General features: G+C 37.1%; 1 protein-coding gene across 12 annotated transcripts in view; it reads right to left on the bottom strand.

Annotated features, from left to right (window-relative positions):
* The window catches only part of KMT2C (lysine methyltransferase 2C), a 208,580-nt gene that overhangs the window by 77,897 nt on the left and 112,988 nt on the right, over positions 1-17,695 (bottom strand). For 10 of the 12 annotated variants that reach the window (XM_068404544.1, XM_068404545.1, XM_068404540.1 and 7 more), the window contains 5 exons: positions 17,338-17,510; positions 16,434-16,594; positions 13,767-13,880; positions 11,319-12,058; positions 2,204-2,323 (listed from right to left, as the gene is read on the bottom strand). In XM_068404544.1, the coding sequence (XP_068260645.1) occupies positions 2,204-2,323; positions 11,319-12,058; positions 13,767-13,880; positions 16,434-16,594; positions 17,338-17,510 (1,308 nt within the window). The remainder of the gene's footprint in view (positions 1-2,203; positions 2,324-11,318; positions 12,059-13,766; positions 13,881-16,433; positions 16,595-17,337; positions 17,511-17,695) is intronic. The other 2 variants (XM_068404543.1, XM_068404548.1) reach the window with 2 other exon arrangements.

The following is a 17,695-nucleotide window of genomic DNA, read 5'->3' as shown; positions in this document are numbered from 1 at the left end:
GAAATACTTTCAACTACTTACATGATATAATATGATCATCTTTATCACCAGTGAGAAAGCAACCAAAACCAGAAATGTTTATTTTCTGCTCAGGAATAACTGGAAATATGGAAATGTTTGTTGGTTTTTTTTTTTTCCCCACAGTTGCAAAGTATCCAAAATAAATATCCTCTATTCTATGATTCATTTTTCTTGTCTTTTTAAACAGTCTGCTTTTTGTACACTATAAATAATCAAGCAAACATTGGAATTTATTAGGACTCAATCCTGCTCCCATAGTGAAGCAGGAGCTAGCTCCACCAAACTCTCTTAATTCAGCAGATACAGAGAGAGCTTTCTGTATTAATTATATCCATTACACTTAGATCAACACTTCCCATAATATGATGTTTTTCTTACAAAATATCCACTTATTTTTAGACAGCTTCTTTTTCCCCCTTCCTTATTTTAGATGCAGACGTACAGTTGCTGTGTTGTGTGCTCTGGAGTATTCACAGTATGTTCAACTACAATTAACTGTGGAAAAGCAAGTATGTTTTATAATTGCCTGATATTGACAGTGACTTAGTTTGAATTTCATTATTTTTTTTTTAATTTCAAAATGAAAGAGGATCCCTAATTCTCCTTAATAATTTTCCAGAGAGAAAAAGAACATATTGACAATGTCCCTGAGTACCAGCTGGTATGTCAGACACCTTTACAACGTGTTTCAAAGCTTCTGATCTCTATAAATGATGAAAATTACGGTATAAACTCAAATAAGCACATTTTCCTACTACGAAATAAACAATGAGATTATTTATTGCATTTCAAATTTGTGAATAATCTTGCCTCCTAATACAGTCCGACTCCATCCAGAGAGTATCTAGATACAGTGTCTGCATCCAAACGTTTGCAGGAAACTACTTTTAATACCAAGACAAAACATTTACTCAATAAAACAATGTTGATGGAACCACAAAGCTCCTTGGGGACGGTGTCGCTGCCAGACATGAACAGTCTCTACTGACAAAGACAGGAGCTCCCTGGATGGAAAGCAGCACTATGGGCTCGGTATTACCAACAGTATTTTTCAAATATGCCAATTCCTCTTTTAAAGACGATATAGAAGTTTATGATCATAATTAAAGGGAGAATCCAAGAATCTCAACGTTAAAATTTTATTAACATCCATGTATTAATGGAAGGAGAAATTACACTGACTTACTCTTACACAACGAGGTAACGTAATGCCATGCTATTTTAGGAAGTGAAAGGAAGGATGCTGCTGATGGCTGAAGTATTTATATGTACTAAGGTGAAACAAAAAATGTTGTCCTTACATTTATATGGAGTTAATACATATGCACACACAGGATGAACAAGCATCAATTTTTTTTAAGATGTAAACTCTCCTGGCATGTTTTTTATTTTGTCTGTTTCAGACCAGGTATCAGTATTGTTATTTTCACACAACTAGGAACAGGAATAAGCACATACCCGTATCAATGTTAATGCTGAATATTAAGCTGAAAATTAATGCTTGAAGCAGCAAAAGCTAATCTAATGTCAAATTAAAATAAAATTAGCATGAGTTAAAGTGAGATGAAAATAAATCATTGGTAAGCTACAGCTATTTGTCAGAGTTTCATCAGTAAGCTTTTTTGACTATTTTTAAAAATAATAATTCCACTTAGTTTCTTCAGGTGTTTTTAATGGTAAATGTCACTGTGGATACAAGCTTTGGTCCATCTCACCAGGTAGGAAAGTTGTTATTTATTCCCTCATAAGCTAAAATGATGTCACTCTGAAAACACTCTGCAAGATTTCTCCACAGTAACCAATTCAAGCACCCTTCAGATCTGTGCTCCTTTCCGTGCCTGGCTTACCTTACTGCCAGTCTTAAGGACATTTTCCTTCTCAGGTAATTTATTTTGACAGCTATGTAAAGCCAACCACAAAAAGTAAAGTACTGAACACACACAAAAAATTGGTAATACAAGCTATTCTTTGCCATTGAAAATCAGGGCAATGCCATCATACTGTACACTCTGGAAAGCATACATTTTTTAACCTGAAAGCTCCAGAGTTTCAATAATTTTTAAAGGCCTTAAACAGTAATAGAATGGAAGATTAATTCAGTTGAGAGATACAGAATTTCATCACTAGTCTGTACAGCAGAAAGATAGCAATGGATACATGAAAATAAATTCAAATTATTTACCACTTTGATGCTCCAAATGGCACTGCCAGGAAGCTGTCTGGATTTAAAAATGTCCCGACCTTCTGAAATGTCTGGGGACCAGGAAGGTGGGCTGACTGTATTATTGGTACTCCAAGCCCCCTAGGATACGGTAGGTGAGAAAATAGATGTATAAAACTTCGCAACATAAAAAAAAAAAAAAAAAAAGAGAGAAAAAAAAGAAAAAGCAAGCAACAAAAAAAAATAATCTGAAAAGCAAAGCACATGCAGGCATAGGCATTTCTATGTTAAGTAGTCAATTAGTTCACAGGGTGAGAGGCAGGTGGGAAATTTTTAGGTTCTCATTGAAACATCACTAAAACAAATATTAACCTCCAACTGATGGTTAAGTACAACAAAATGAGTTTTATAAACAAAGCATAATACAAATCAAAGGTAAGCAATCATAACAACAACAAATTATATCCCTAAATTTTATTGCATCAAATGAAGAAGACAGTAGTTTGAGATGGTAACATCCCCTTTTACACTTCAAATCCCATTTGGAAAGAACAGATGGCCTTTTTGAGTCTGAACTACTGACAATCACAGCAACAACTAGTCTGAGAAGCATGTGAAACAAAAGGCATATAAATAAACCACTGGGAAAAAAGAAAAGAAAAATAGCCATGGTAATTAACAAAGTATCTCTTTCCTGCAAGTTTCCCCACAAATAAACGATTATCAAACCCCAATACTAAGGTTTTTTTCATCCCAGTGTTTTCATGTTACACTGTGGTATCAAATTTTAATACGTTATTATATACACGTAATAATATACATCCATATGGTGTACCTACAAACTCTTTTTACCTGATTGATTATTATCCCTATTTGTATCGTTCCCATCATGGTGAGATATTGTGTAACTCTGTCACAAGAAATATGGCAAAACAAGAAGAAAATGCTAAGATGGACAAGAAAAAAAACCGCTGAAGTTCCTCATACACATTAAAATCTTTGGAAGACTTCCTCAAACCCTGAGTAATGACTGCAGGAGATACCCATCACTGACTTAATAAATAACTTCACTCTAAATTTACAGATTAGAATACTTAAAGAATAATATGTTTTCCTAATTCTAAGTTTGTGAAAGCAAGAAATAATGAATACCAAGATGAAAAGTAAAACAGATGAAAAGCGTAGGTTTACCTTCTCGAGAATGACATTCAGCAGTAGAATTGCATGGATGACAGGGAATAACCTCATGTATACGAACAGCCCCAGCTATTCACACATGCATAACTGCTCACATGCACAAGCCCAAACACATTTACGCCTTTGAATACTGGTGTACCCAATAAGAAGCATTAAGAAAAATGAGATAGCTTTACAAAATGTGTTTTCTTTTTCTGAAATGAAATATTCTCCATCAAGAATGTGTGGGAAACAGTTTCTTTGGAATCAACAGCTCATCAAAACATACATTCATCTCAAGACTGTAAATAGGTATTTTGCTAACAGTTGTGCTGACTGAAAAGAGGGCAACCCCACAACCGATTTCAGGCAAGACCTCCCTAATCCATGTAAGGCACAGCCAGGTTAGCACAGTCTGTTGATGAAGGTGAGCATGAGCGAACATCTTGCGTACCCTCGAGCAGATGAGGAAAAGCTCATATGATGTCTTCTGCTTGCAGAGCTGGGTAGGCAGTAACCCATGGCTGCTCAGATGGCTCAATATTAAAACTGGCACAATAGATCCAAAAGAAAAAGTCTGTCAGTGACCTAAAAGCCTAATTATGCATAAAAGTTGCATTTTAAAAAAGTCAACGTTGTCCAGGTGGTACAACCCACAGTGTAGACACGGTGGTATTCAGTATAGATCTGCTTTCTAGGAGTTCAGCTATGCCTGCATGGGAAGGGGAATATGGACAATACACCACCTTAAAAAAACAAAACAAAACAAAACAAAAAAACCCACCACTTTATGATTTTGTCCACACAAGGGCATATGTAGACAAACAATCTACAAACTGCTTAATGGCCAGAAGATTGACTCTGTATTTTCAACTTTGCATCACTGAGCTCCCTCTACCAAGGTGCTTCCAAAAAATACTCCAGCTGAGCTGCCAGTGCCAGTCACTGCTCACCTGCACTTGGGTTAAAGTGAGTATGCTTAATTAAACAGCTTACACTGTAAGATCGTGCCATCCCGGGTTTTTTCTTGGCTTCAGTTAGATGCTCATCATGCAGACAACTCAGCAGATCAAAAGGATCAACAACCTTTAACAGGGGAATAGTGTTGAGCAGAAACCATCTGTACCTGCCAACCTAGAGATGGACAAGAGTCCTTGTTCACATCTAGGATGCAAGGGCGTAACATTCATGACATAACACGGGCACAACCGCACCAAGTCAGAAACGGGGGGGGGAAGAGAGCAAGCAAACTTCCACAGAAGTGGAGGTTTGATACACCTACCCAAACACATTCCTGGGGAGACTCCTCTGAAACAAGCATCACTCTACCTGTGCTGAACCACCCTGGGCTCCCTGCATGGTCCGCAGAGGGAAATGGGCACTCACAGAGGGCAACTGACAGCATGGGATGGAAGGTGTCAGCTTAGTCTCACCCTACATGCCCCTACTTCTCTCCAGCCACTCAAACGGGAACCTCAAGGTGACTACAGCAGATCTTTAACACTGCAGATACCTGCGGTTTGGTGAATCCCACTCCTTGGGCCCGCAGCAACTTCCACCAGGCAGAGGTGGCAAGACTGAAGTCTGATCTTGTTATATCAAGTGCACTGTACTTTATTATCAGTTCTCTGTCAAAATCTCATGTTTTTGCTTAGCACTGTCACACTAGTCAGCAACCACATCAGCAGGTCTGCAGCAATAGGAAGTTTACCTTTATCTGCTAGTCATATTTTTAACATCAAAGAATGTGGCATTTTAGCACGATAAAGTTAAAACCTTCATTGAATTGTAGTTACAGGTTCCCTGGATTTCTAAAATTCATAACGCATAGTAAGTAACTGCTCTTATAATACGGTAACTCAAAGAAAATCTGTATAGCAACACAAAGAAAATCTGTGTATCGTAGAAACCATCTTTACATCAATTTATAAGGAAGGCAACATGCTGGCTATGGGTCAGAATTCAAGATCTCAAACATGCTTTAAATACTTAAATCAACAACTAAAACTACCTACTCTTACTTGGGATGTACAAAATTCTTTTCCTTTTGAGAAGATACAGTTCTCTAGTGATTAAGTATGTGCAAAAGATTAAAAAGTTAATAGAATATTAAATCTGAATATGAAATATTCAGTCTTGCAAAACAAAATGACTTGTATATGATTCATGAACCATATTGTTAATAACTAAATTGGAAATTTAATCCAAGTTTTACTGTAGATCAGAAACATTTGAATTCTTGGTCAGATAAACTTAATTAAAAACACACAGTTCCACAATACTACGAACAAATGAATTACATCAAAGAGATGCATTAATTATATTTTGGCTTTTAATTAATGCCTATTACCACACAACACTGAAGAGAAAGTTCTATTCAGTTCATTTACATCAGAACCATGGCAGTAATTATGTACTGGGACAGAAACAGGAAGTTCTAATTCCCCATCATATTCTTGAGTCCTCGAAATTGAACAACACAGCTGCAAGTAAATTATAACAAAAGGAAACCCAATGTCAGCAAGGGTCAGGAGAACTCCCTAAATTACCACCGACTGTGTTTAGCTGCTTAATGCTTCATGAAATCTACCGCAATTGCAAATGCACAAACGTGGATTTGCATTTTAATATTTCGTGTAATTTTAGGGTTGTGAACAAAATTTCACGTTCTAAATATAGCTCCCGTCATAAAAAAACATACAAACTATAACAAAAGCTAATCCTTGAAAAAGACCCTTTTTCATCTTTTTTTCTCAACGTCTACCACAACAACAACATAGTGGTACCATGTAATTGAAGACAGCAAAAAAGCCGTAATACCCAAGAAAGAACACACATCCGAACCCATCACGGTGCTTTGCATTTTTTTCAGTGTCATTTTAGAAAATCTCTTAAAACCCCTAGAAATACGTAGTGAGCCACATAATAATCATCACCAATATCTTCCTGATCAAAATTAAATACCTCTAATTTAATTTAATAGTAAAACAAAACCAGTAGAAGGTTATTATTTTCTATTCAGTATTATTCTACAGACCATTCTCAACTCTTCACCTACCAGTCTTACAACGCCACAGATGTTGTAATGCCCTCCATTTACTGACTTCATGTTATGCTTTCCAGTACATAGTGCTATTGCAAAAATAACTATTTAACATTTATTCAACTCAGATACACAGAATATACTCAATACCATCTAAAGTATACCTCCACAGAAAAAACCACCCATTTTCCTTGTGAAGATTTATTTCAAACTAGATATACATCAGATTAGTCATTAATAAACTTACATGATAATTTATTTTAAGACTACTACTGCAGAAAAAAGAAAGATGAAACAGATCAAAGAGAGGTCCTGCTCCCGGCATAAATTTGCAGTTTATAGGCAAGGGTGGAGAATCTGCGTATTCCCTGGAGAAGACACTGTACAGACACAACTCTGAGGACAGCACTGTAAAAACTTTATCACGCTGGCAGCTACTAGTGAGTATCTCTGATCTACAAACAACTAAATTTCGGATATATGTAAAAACCAGTTCGGCTCCACTACGGAGTAGGATAACAGAAACAGAAAAGAGACAGCCCACTGACCAAAGCCCATGGGAAGTCAATGCAGTGCCAAGCCTGGCAGACAGAGGGTCCTCTCACTGGCCTGGATGCAGATTTAAAGCTTAGCTGTAGCTGAAGGTATGGATAATATGCTATCCTAACAAACACTGCTAGCAGCAGGGCACCTTACTGATAGGAGTTCTTATGCTGACACAGAAAAAAATATTCTCCAAAGTGGAATAAGCTTGTACCAGCCAAAGCAATTCTTATCAGTGTAACTGTGCCTACATACTGATTTATACATAGCTCCCCTTTTGTTTAGAAGATGGATTTTCTCCTGTTGCTTCTAACCAAAGCAGTGATGCCTGCAAAAATGCCTGGGGGGAGAGGGGTGGTGATGACAGGAACAGATAGTGCAGCCCTGGAAGGGACACATGAAGCCTCTTTAAGCAAAATATTGTCTTCATGGTTTGTGAGATGGGTTTTAGCCCTTTCAAAATAGGAGTCGTAGTGGTGTCACAGACATATCACTAAAACCTATTAAAAACTCGAACTACTAATGCAGAAAATCACTTCAGATTATGCGTAACTTCGTATTCAATAGCAAAACTGAATAGTTATTCAAATATACTTTATTAGCAATTGTATTAACAGAATTTGAAGAAAGGGTTAACCAATCATTCATCCTACTGCCCACCACAATATATTCAATTTAATGAAACAAATCCAAATCAGAAACTATTCCTTTACATGGCTTCCCCAGACTCCAGTGAAGCATGTCTTACAAAATTGAGGAGCAATATATTCAGGACCCAGAGGATTTTTTTCCCTAGTCTTCTTCCTATGAAAGTCCATAAGTCCATCACAATGGACTTTTTAATTTCTTTTTTTTTTTTTTAAAACACAAACAGGACATTCCAACAAGGTAAACTACCTATTAGAAGATTTAAATCTTCTAGGAGAAAGTGAAGAACATTGCCGTCTGTGGAAACTGGCTAATGTTGGCTTGTCTTCGGGGTCCACAGAGAAATCAGACTCTTTCTGAAGTATCTGTTTTAAACCTGCGCAGTCCTGTACAAGCAAGTAGTTCTGCAACGACAGCTCCTTTGTGCAACAAAAGACAGCAGCTGTGGAGCCAGTGTTAGCTTCACCAAGTATGGGAGCCACAACCTCTTTAATCAATAAAAATAACCCAATCCTATTTGTGTAACTTTTCTCTCTTATTTCACTGACCTCTAAGACACGCTTCTAAGACCTCATCCAGCTGCAAGGGAGCATTTGTACCTCTTAACCTAGGTCTTAGTGACACAACGCGACACAACAGCATTATGTGTTGCTTTTTAAACAGAAAGCAGCAGACCTCAAACCCATAAAATTAACCTGCTTTTGAGAAGGCAAAATTCCTCTTTAGTGACACCCAGAGAAGAACCACACATGACCAAGCAGCACTTTCCTCAGCTGCCAGCACCTGCCCAATACGATGCTCTTCCTAAGACAGAATTGGGAGAAAACATCCATTTTGAAGTGTCTGTAGAGTATGACACAAAGAAACAACAGGTCTTAATTCCCTGGTTTTAGACCTGGTGAAAACCTGCTTACTTGCCTTCAAACCTGCCCCAAAGAGTTGTCATGTAACAGCAAACAAAACCAGACCACGGCACACGTGAGGTGTCTGGCAGCCAAGAGAGAGCATGAGAAGGAAGATTAGCGTTACAGCTATGAGGCTGCTTCTTTCTTTTGCCAATTTGTGAATCAGTTTCTAAAACCATACATAATGAGTTGCTTAGAAAGAAAGCCATATACAGGGGTGCTGGCAAAATATCAGAAAAATGGAGCATTTTTTCTCCTGAGAACTAGAACAAATAACAACAAAAAAAGTCACTGTATGTAAAGTGCACTTTTTAAGATTACATAAATTGAGCAGAATTAGATTAAAAAAGGTGCTCTTTGTGTGCAATTCAAAGGCTAAAACATTTAAACACATGTCTTATCTATCGTGGATTTGTCCAATTACATCTTGCTCAAAAGGAAAGCACCTACTTGTAACTGGACATTTCTAAATCTCTTATTTATACTCTACAGACTGTCATTTGACATGTTTCAGTCCCTCGGCAAAGGCCCAAAGTAGGAAGTTAACACAGCAAACTTACAGCACCAAAGGTAATTTTATCACTGTTAAAAGCATATACATATTTCTACAAATATGATCTATACCTTACTGCACAGTGACCTAGAAAAATCTAACTGCAGCAAAATAAACACAGAATTCCTAAAGTCAGTGGAAGCAGAAGTAAGGTCCTAGTAATAAAGCTTAGAAAACGTCTATTATATACAAGCTTTTTCTCTTTTTTCAAAAGACACTTTATCTACAGGTACGAGACTTGTATCTTCATGTCCAGCATGGAGAATCAGATGAGCAAAAGTAAAAACTGACCGATGAAGAGTCCCAAAGCCCAAAAGATCCCAAAGCCCTACCAACAAATTAAGCTGAATTTAGATTACTGGGCAGAAAAAGTGTCTATTTTTCACTAATCAAGTATCCACAGGGTCTTCATTTTTTTTTTTTCAGTCCTTACTCAAGACAATTTTTCACTGACTTCCACGAGGTGCCGATCTGTGCTAAAACTGAATAATCAATGGAAAGTAAGCAAGTGTACTGGGACTTAAAACAAAGTATGCCCGTGCTTTTCTTACCAGAAAATTGCTATATGCTTCACAAAAGTTCCATCTTAATAGGTGTTCAAAGCGCAAGACAAAGACAATCGAAATCAAAAGAAACCTTTACAGACTTCCAACGTATTTTTACAAGACAGATCATGAATTTTACAAGTAACTTGTCTAGTTCTACAACAGCTACTGCTAAGCTGCTAAGTACCTTTTTATATTAAACATAATTTGCAAACAGTTGAACAGATTATACTGATTTAGCATCACAGCTAGGATTTTGTGTTACACCTGACTTATAAACTGTAATTCAACCCAGTTTTATTTGCATTACTCACACCACACATTAAGGGGTTAATGTCTATACTCTAGTGTACACAGAATATACAAATGGCTACTTTTATAGCTGATTTTTTTTTTTTTTTCTTTTTAAGATGCGTATCTATTCTGTTACAGGCATTTACAGTTGGGGTCAGCCTTCATGTTTTCCTCAGTAGGTTCTCTGACGGTTAAGTAATTTTATTACCAGTATCATGATGCTGGTTCCCATGCCAAGCAGGGGCAAATTGCACAGAAAAACAATACAACTCTTATTGGAACATGGAAGAAGACAAATAAACTTCCCCAACAGAAAATCTGAATTCATTTTAGAGTGCCTAAGGACCCCATCCCTCTTCAATCTGAATGATAAGCTGAGAAAAGAAATTTAATTTTTAAGACAGTACAGAGCATTAAGAAAAATTACTTTTATACATGCTTGTATATGAGGGGGAAAAAAAAAATCCCAGAGATACTCTAGAACCTCCCAAATTTAATTTCTTATATTCTGTTGCCTTTATTACACACTTTTAACCCTTTCAGAACACTATCTCATACCTTTTCTTAAGAACCAAGAATTTTGAACCTTGAGGTAGCACTCAAAAATGGAAAGAATTGTGCAATATATAAAAACTTTTTTAACACTAAGTTCAGAAAAGCATGAAATAATCAACCTACAAGTCCCAAAGACTAAAAATAAATTGTGATGAGAACAGAAATGAAACACTAATTTGTCACGCTGACATACTTTTTGTGTAGAATTTTTGCAAACACAAAATAAATCCTACAGACTGATGAACTATTTTGCCCACAACTACGCAACCCGAATAGTGAGCAAGATGTTGCAGAAGGCGACAGACTTAAGGATTCTTCTCACTTATCAAATTTCATCCTAGTCAAACCACAATGACTTGTACCAGACAGTTCTTACGTGGTATTTGCTAATGTAACAAACCCATCAAATTATTTGCAACACTATTAAAAATGTCGATCAAGATAATATCCGGCAGCGTGATGGAAACAGGAGTTGTTGCAGGTTTTTCTGTAAAGCCAGTTTCAGAAATGTTAACACACTTGGAAAGTACTAGCCAAAATAAATGCATATATGAAAAAGATAAAGAGAGAAGTTAAAAGGCACAGCATTCTGTATATCTGCATTTGTAGCATATGTATTAAAAATATAACAATTTTCTTTTATTTTGCTCTAAGCATGAGCCAAGAGAAACTTTCCTTCTCACTAGGGAGCCTTTATGATGTCTGATCTCTCAATTATTTAACATGAAATTACTTTCTGGAAAAAATAAAACTACACATTCACTTAGAAGAATAAACGCATACTACGTCCTAAAAATAGGTGAATTTAATGCATTATACTGAAATTTCACTTATGTGGTTCATAAATGTATAATGTAATATTCTACGTGCTTACCTGTCTTGATCTGGGTCTTCCAGGAGAAAACTTGCGTTTGGTGATGGCTGGTTTTCCCATGCCAATTTTTGGAGTGACCGATATGTACGTCGTTGGGAGAGCACTTCCAGCAGTGGAAGGCAATGCTGGGGGCTGACTGTGCTGTACATCTCGTGCAGAATGCAAGTCTAATGAAACGTCTGGCGAGGAAGACACATTTGCCTTGTTTATATTAACTGACAGGGGAAGTGAGGGGTAAGTCTCAGCTGGTGATTTTATGGGTTTGTCTCCAACTGGTGAACTGTTTGCAACACCTTCATTTGCAGAAGTAGTTTCTACTTCTAGAAGAGCTGGTGTTTCTGACTTTTCATGGGTTTCTCCTTTTTCTACATCTTTTTGCACTTCTATTATTTCCAGTTGTTGTTCTACAGGGATACAAATATCTCCTTTACTTTCAGTTTCCTGTATTTCTGGCGTCACAGTTATGGTCTCAGGTACTGAAGACAGAGACCGAGAGTCTACTGTGGATACTTCTGATACCTCCACACTACCTTGTGGTAGCTGTGTCTCTTCCACTTGTTCGTCTAACTCCTGCTGTATTACAGCTTGAACACCTTCCATCACTTCCATCATTTGCTCAGTCTGACTGTCACCAGATGCTGGTGCCTTTTTAGGAGACATTTCCATTTCAGTTGAATTAATTTCAACAGAGACTTCTGTTTCCAGGTCTGCGGTCTTTTCTTCTGGTGATATGCCTGCAACTAAGCACAACCATATTAAAGGCTCAGCGCAAGAAAGAAAAACTTACACAAGAGTACCAGTCAAGTAGTATACTTGGTACACACCAAGTACACCAAATACATTATCACTTAAGTGAATTTAATACGTAGCTTAAAATATACTTCATAAGTATCTTTCTTTGTACCTATGTTTATAGTAGTCTATGCTTTTGTTCACTATTTTTCTTCCCTGGAAACACAGCAGAGTAACTCACAAGAAAGTAGACCCAAGACTAATTTTTGAGGAATCTGAACACACATTTCCAGGTAGGCAGCTAAAAGTAGATTCTCCTTTTTCATTTCTGCCTACTGAAGACGTATGCTAGCATAAATTAACATATTTTAAGCAACTGTCCCAACACTTCCAAAAAGCAGACAGCTAAGAAGAACAGTACAAGTACAAATAAAAAACATTCCCCTCCTAGCACTCTTTCAGACTTTAGGAAATCACCTGAAATGAAAACAGTTGATGCTGGTTTTTAACTTACTAATGTCTCATGGATTTCTTTCAAAAATATTTGTCTAGCCTTCCCTTGAACCAAATCAAGCACCTTTAATCCACAACCTTCTTAATCAAGGAGTTGCAGAGTCTTGTATTCATTCCATGGAGAACCACATTCTTTGCTCTGAATTTGGTTTCTCATATCTTATTTTGATGGGCCCTGATTCTCTTACAGGGCACTTACTTTCTATTACACTTGCACTCTTTTTAAATTCACACTACTACAACCTCCCCAGCCACTACAATTCAAAGCCTAGCATTCTCCTATGCATCTGTCTTCACTGATAGTTTTCAATCATGGCCCTTGTACCACAGGCTGTGATATGTAACAGAGTGATCACAGCTAACCTGCAAGGTATTTTTTTTGCTTTGGCTTTAAATGCAGGTTTCTTGTTTCTCCTTATAGCAACCATCCTCCAACATCAGGTGGGAGTGGATGGATGGGACATACTGGAAAGTTCTTTGCCATTGATATCAGTCACTAACACATTTAGAGGACTTGACCCAGAAACCATTCTATTTGTATTCTTTTCTTTGGTTGGTACTTCATGTGTGACCGATAAGATGTATTTATTCCCAGAACATGAATGATCAGCTACTGCAGCACACCCTGTATGGATGAGTACATTTGTTTAATAAACAAATTATCTTTTATTTACAAAGGGAAAAAAGAAAAGAAGGAATCCTTAACCGAAGACACTTGTGGAGTTGTAACACCAAAATATATAAACTGGAAAGAAGTTCTATGGTGTGCCCCAGAACACACGAGGGGAAATTAATTCAATCCAGTTAGTTCAGCTACAAACAAAAAAGACTTGGAGAGAAGGTGTGAGTAACTGTAGTTGAATAGCAACAAATAGTGGTTTTTATTATAAACCTCCACTATACAAAAGCATTTAACTATATTTCCAGCTTTTGGAGAAAGTACAAAAAAAGTAAAAAGTACAAACTTTCTCCTACACAAATATTCTGAAGACTGTCTTTGCCCTCAATAAAATACTTCTTGAGCAAAAAAGTTAATACTCTAACTTGAGAGTTCAGATAGTAGAACTGATGCAATTTGTCTCCTACTGCTTTCCAGGCACATTTTTCTCTTGAATTTATAAAGTACCACAAACCTTACTGAACGAAGAGGGTTCTGAAGGGTTCTGTACTGGCATTTTCTCAGACTGCAAAACTCTTTCTTACCGTCTGTGACGCATCCAACAGCTGATTCTTGACCAGGGCCATCACCAGTAATGGGTTGTTCCTGAAATGTCATATCCTCTCCACCACTTTCCATTTCCATTTCATTTGTACAAGCTTAAGGAGAGGCAAAGAAGTTATCAAAATTGATATGATGTTTATTACTTTGGCATCAGTAGTTGCTGTCACTGTTTTACCTTTTGGCTAAAGAGAATGATATTTAATGATATGATAGGAGTTAGGACAAATCAGGTCAAGAGAAGGTTAGGGAGACTATATAGTACTCCTTAAAGATGAAGAGCCTTTTTCTCATTAACACTGAAGCTGTTTTATACCTTTCAGACAATGAAAAATGTCGGTAAAGCAATTTTATACACCTAATTGTGAAAATTTATTTACACAGTCACAGACTTTTTGCATTACCTGAACTATACAAAAAGAGCCTTTTCTCAAATTCCAGTCTGCTAAATTCAACAGAACTTGCAGCATGAAGGCTTCACATTTTTATACAAATCCCACAACAGCTTATGGCATAGATGTGACATTCCATCTATTATCAGCACTTGAACACTGATTTTCAACCTGTCTGTTCAACAACATGAGAACTAAATTTTGCCACTTTAGAACTAGGATATCTTAATCTGTGAGTTCCTCATATTAAATTAAGGAATTTGCATGGAAAAGGTGCTACTGAGTGCTTCTTTGGCTGACAGTATCATTAGAGAGCACAGAAACAGGAAATACTTTTTTTTTTTTTTTCCTTGTGTAAAAGCTTTTTCGTTTAAGGAAATCCATTAAAACGCACTAGACAAAGTAGGAGCGGGAAAAACAAAGCATACAGTAGGTGTTAACTCAAAAGGAACTGATCCTCCGTGGATGTTAGCACAAAAAAAGTCAAGTGAATATAGCTTTCTGTTCAAGAAAGTCTCTTTGAAGTTCAAAAAGCCAGGAACTATTAGGTGATGCTACTTTTAGCACCTAAAAACTGCTCTCAGACTCTGCCAACTTTAAAGTGATATTTTCACTTTGAGGAAATGATCATTTAGATTGGTTCCAAATCTGATTTTAATGTACAAAAGTGCTCTCCTGGGTACAAAACACTGCACGACTGTACTGATGTAATAGCTCCAGATTACTCCTAGTAGTTGAGATGACAGTCCTCTTCTTCCTTGGGGAGAAGAGTGTGCTTGTCAATGCTTCTACTAGCTAGAAATCCTAACAGAAGTGTTACTTAAAACTTTAGCCTTTCAAATAAACCTGTTACTTATTCAAAAGGGTTTTCAGTACACTGGCAGTTTTTCCAGTGTAAGTTTTGGATATTACTTGGACATCTTCCTAAATGTTCTAAATACACTGCCTGAGAGCCCAACAGCCTCTACTAACCTTTCAGAATGGAAGTGATCTTCAAAGGTTGAAGTCGCCACTTTTTCTAACTCGGCGCGTGTGTTCACTGACAGAGCTCTTCTCCTCTTTTACATACATCTACCTACTGTCACTGCCCTTCCTCCAGGATCATCTTTTTCATCATTTCTTTACTGCTCACGAAAGGTATGCACTTACATGTACAGGCGAACATCAAAGAGAATGATTTGTTTACACAAAACATCACTTTGAACACACAAAAATTAAGAGTTTTGTTGTAGTCCAACACTTCCCCTTTCCAGTCAAAAATTATCAGGCTTTCAAAAACACAGATACTTACACAACTGAGCTACCAACTTCTTTTAACAAAAGTTCAATGCACAAGCATTGTTTAAGCATCAAAAATGCACATCACAGTGGTAGTACAGTTAATCTGTTAGATTTTACCTTGCTTCCAAATTTAACCACAACTGTACCTCTCTTAGGAAATTCAGCCTGCATGAGAGTAGGTGCTATCCAACAGAGCACATGGTGTGAAGTGCACAAAGGCATTCAGTTATGAGTTCATTACACGGGTCTTGTGTTCATTACACTGGACTCAGATCAACAGATCCAAGTTCTCTCTGTGCTTCCTTACTGTTACTGCGTAATTTAAAAAAAATACATTTTTCTGCAACTTCCCTTTTCACCTTTTGCTTGATCTGCCCGTTTAGGCAAGAATCTCTCATAAACAAGGTGACTAATCATGTATTGTTTTGAAAAAGACACACGATTCAAAGCTGTTTAGTTAAATATATTTGTCCCTTGAACACAGTCCAGCTTCCAGCGCTGTGCCCTACCTGGACATAGTGAGGAGGATGGGCACTGTGAGACTGACAAGTAGCAAGAGGGAAACAGGAAAACTGGATGTCTCCAAGAACATCTAGAAGCTGGCTTGTGCCTGGTAGTTAGGCACAACTGAATAAAACAGTCTGTCAAATGAATACATCGATGAACTGTACCACATCAAAAAACCAAAAATCAGGTAAGTTTACAGCCACAGGCTGGGAAGCTGGAGCTGGAAAGTTGAGAGCCACCATTAAGGTGCTTACTTGCCCATGTTTCCAATCCAGGATACTGAAGCCAGAAAGCATATTGAGAAGACAGCTCAGCCATGGATTGCTGGAGAAGCTGCTGCTAAATAAAGGAATGGATGAACTGCACAGAGTAGAATATGAGTGACTGGTTCACAAAAGACTTAGTGAGACAGTTGCAGGTATTTATATCTGATGTTAGCATTTTGGAAATACAAAGATTACGTTTGATCACCTGTTATACTGTCAGGTCCAGGAATGAGTTCAGAAGTGTCCATTACATCACATGACTGAGTCTGATCCCCTTCTCCTTGTTTACAAAGAGTGCAGATGTAGTCTTTCAACTGAGACTCCAATTCACTACCTGGAGATCTGTCACATTCTATGTGAATCCACCTGGGGAGATTAATTTAGTGTGACTATGACTTTAATAATAAAAATATAAAGTGTCCTAGTAAAAATGAATTTAAAAATAGCACAGTTTTCCATTCCTACAGGGAAATAAAAAATTTCAACCAATGCTTCATTATAGAGAATTTTAGAGAAATAAGCATGAACATCAGTATGCCAAGAAGAGAACAAATTCAAACATGAAGACCTAAACTGTCACTAAAGCCAACTGGACACCACAACATGTATAGCAAAATTAAGACACTGCACAGCAAGGTACAATAGCATTGAATACGAAACACAGTCTACATTCTTAAAAGGTGCCCAATAGTGCTTTTTTTTTTTTATTACTGGCATAGCAAAACATAAAATTAAACATAGAACACATACTTGAATATTAAAAAAAACCAGACCATTTCAAACAATAGTCTTTAAAAGTTAGGACAATGACTCTTCCAGTCTGCTTACTCACAAAACAGATGTGATGTAAGAAGCAGCAGCAGCAGCACATATTTCTCTGTACACCTCAGGTAACTGCCAATTAAAACTTATTTGCTAAGATTAAAATAAGACTAGCTACTATTGTTCATTGTATTTAGGGATGAAGGATCCAGATGCTGCACAACAAGATACTATAGCATTGTACATCAAACACAGTCTACACCCTTCACAGAAACGCCTCAATGTCATACAGCTCACCATAAGCTTTAGGCATTTTAGTACAATTTAACAAAAATAAGGATTCTTACCTTTTGCACATGTGACAATGCAACATATCTTTCTGGAAGTCTTGGAGGCACAGTTTTTCACAGAAAGGACAAGATAAGTTGTCTTGCTGTTGGTAACAACTGTCACATACCAAACAATTATGGTGCCACTGACAACTTGTTCGTGTGCCACACTCAGCACATACTCTACAGTTCTAGAGATCACAAGAATTTAGTTATTAATTATGGTATTTCACAGTGTGATAGAACTGACATTTTCCTCTTTTGAATTAAATTAAATTAAGTTTCTGTCCTTGGTAACACTAATAAGTTATCCAGGATCTGATAGTGGAGCATGAAGAGCCTGTGCAACAGCAAGAAGAGTTTCCTTGCACCACTC

The sequence above is a fragment of the Nyctibius grandis genome, chromosome 7 (assembly GCF_013368605.1).
Source record: "Nyctibius grandis isolate bNycGra1 chromosome 7, bNycGra1.pri, whole genome shotgun sequence".
Taxonomy (NCBI): domain Eukaryota; kingdom Metazoa; phylum Chordata; class Aves; order Nyctibiiformes; family Nyctibiidae; genus Nyctibius; species Nyctibius grandis.
Note: the sequence above shows the minus strand (reverse complement) of the source record. Positions and strands in the feature narration are given on the sequence as shown.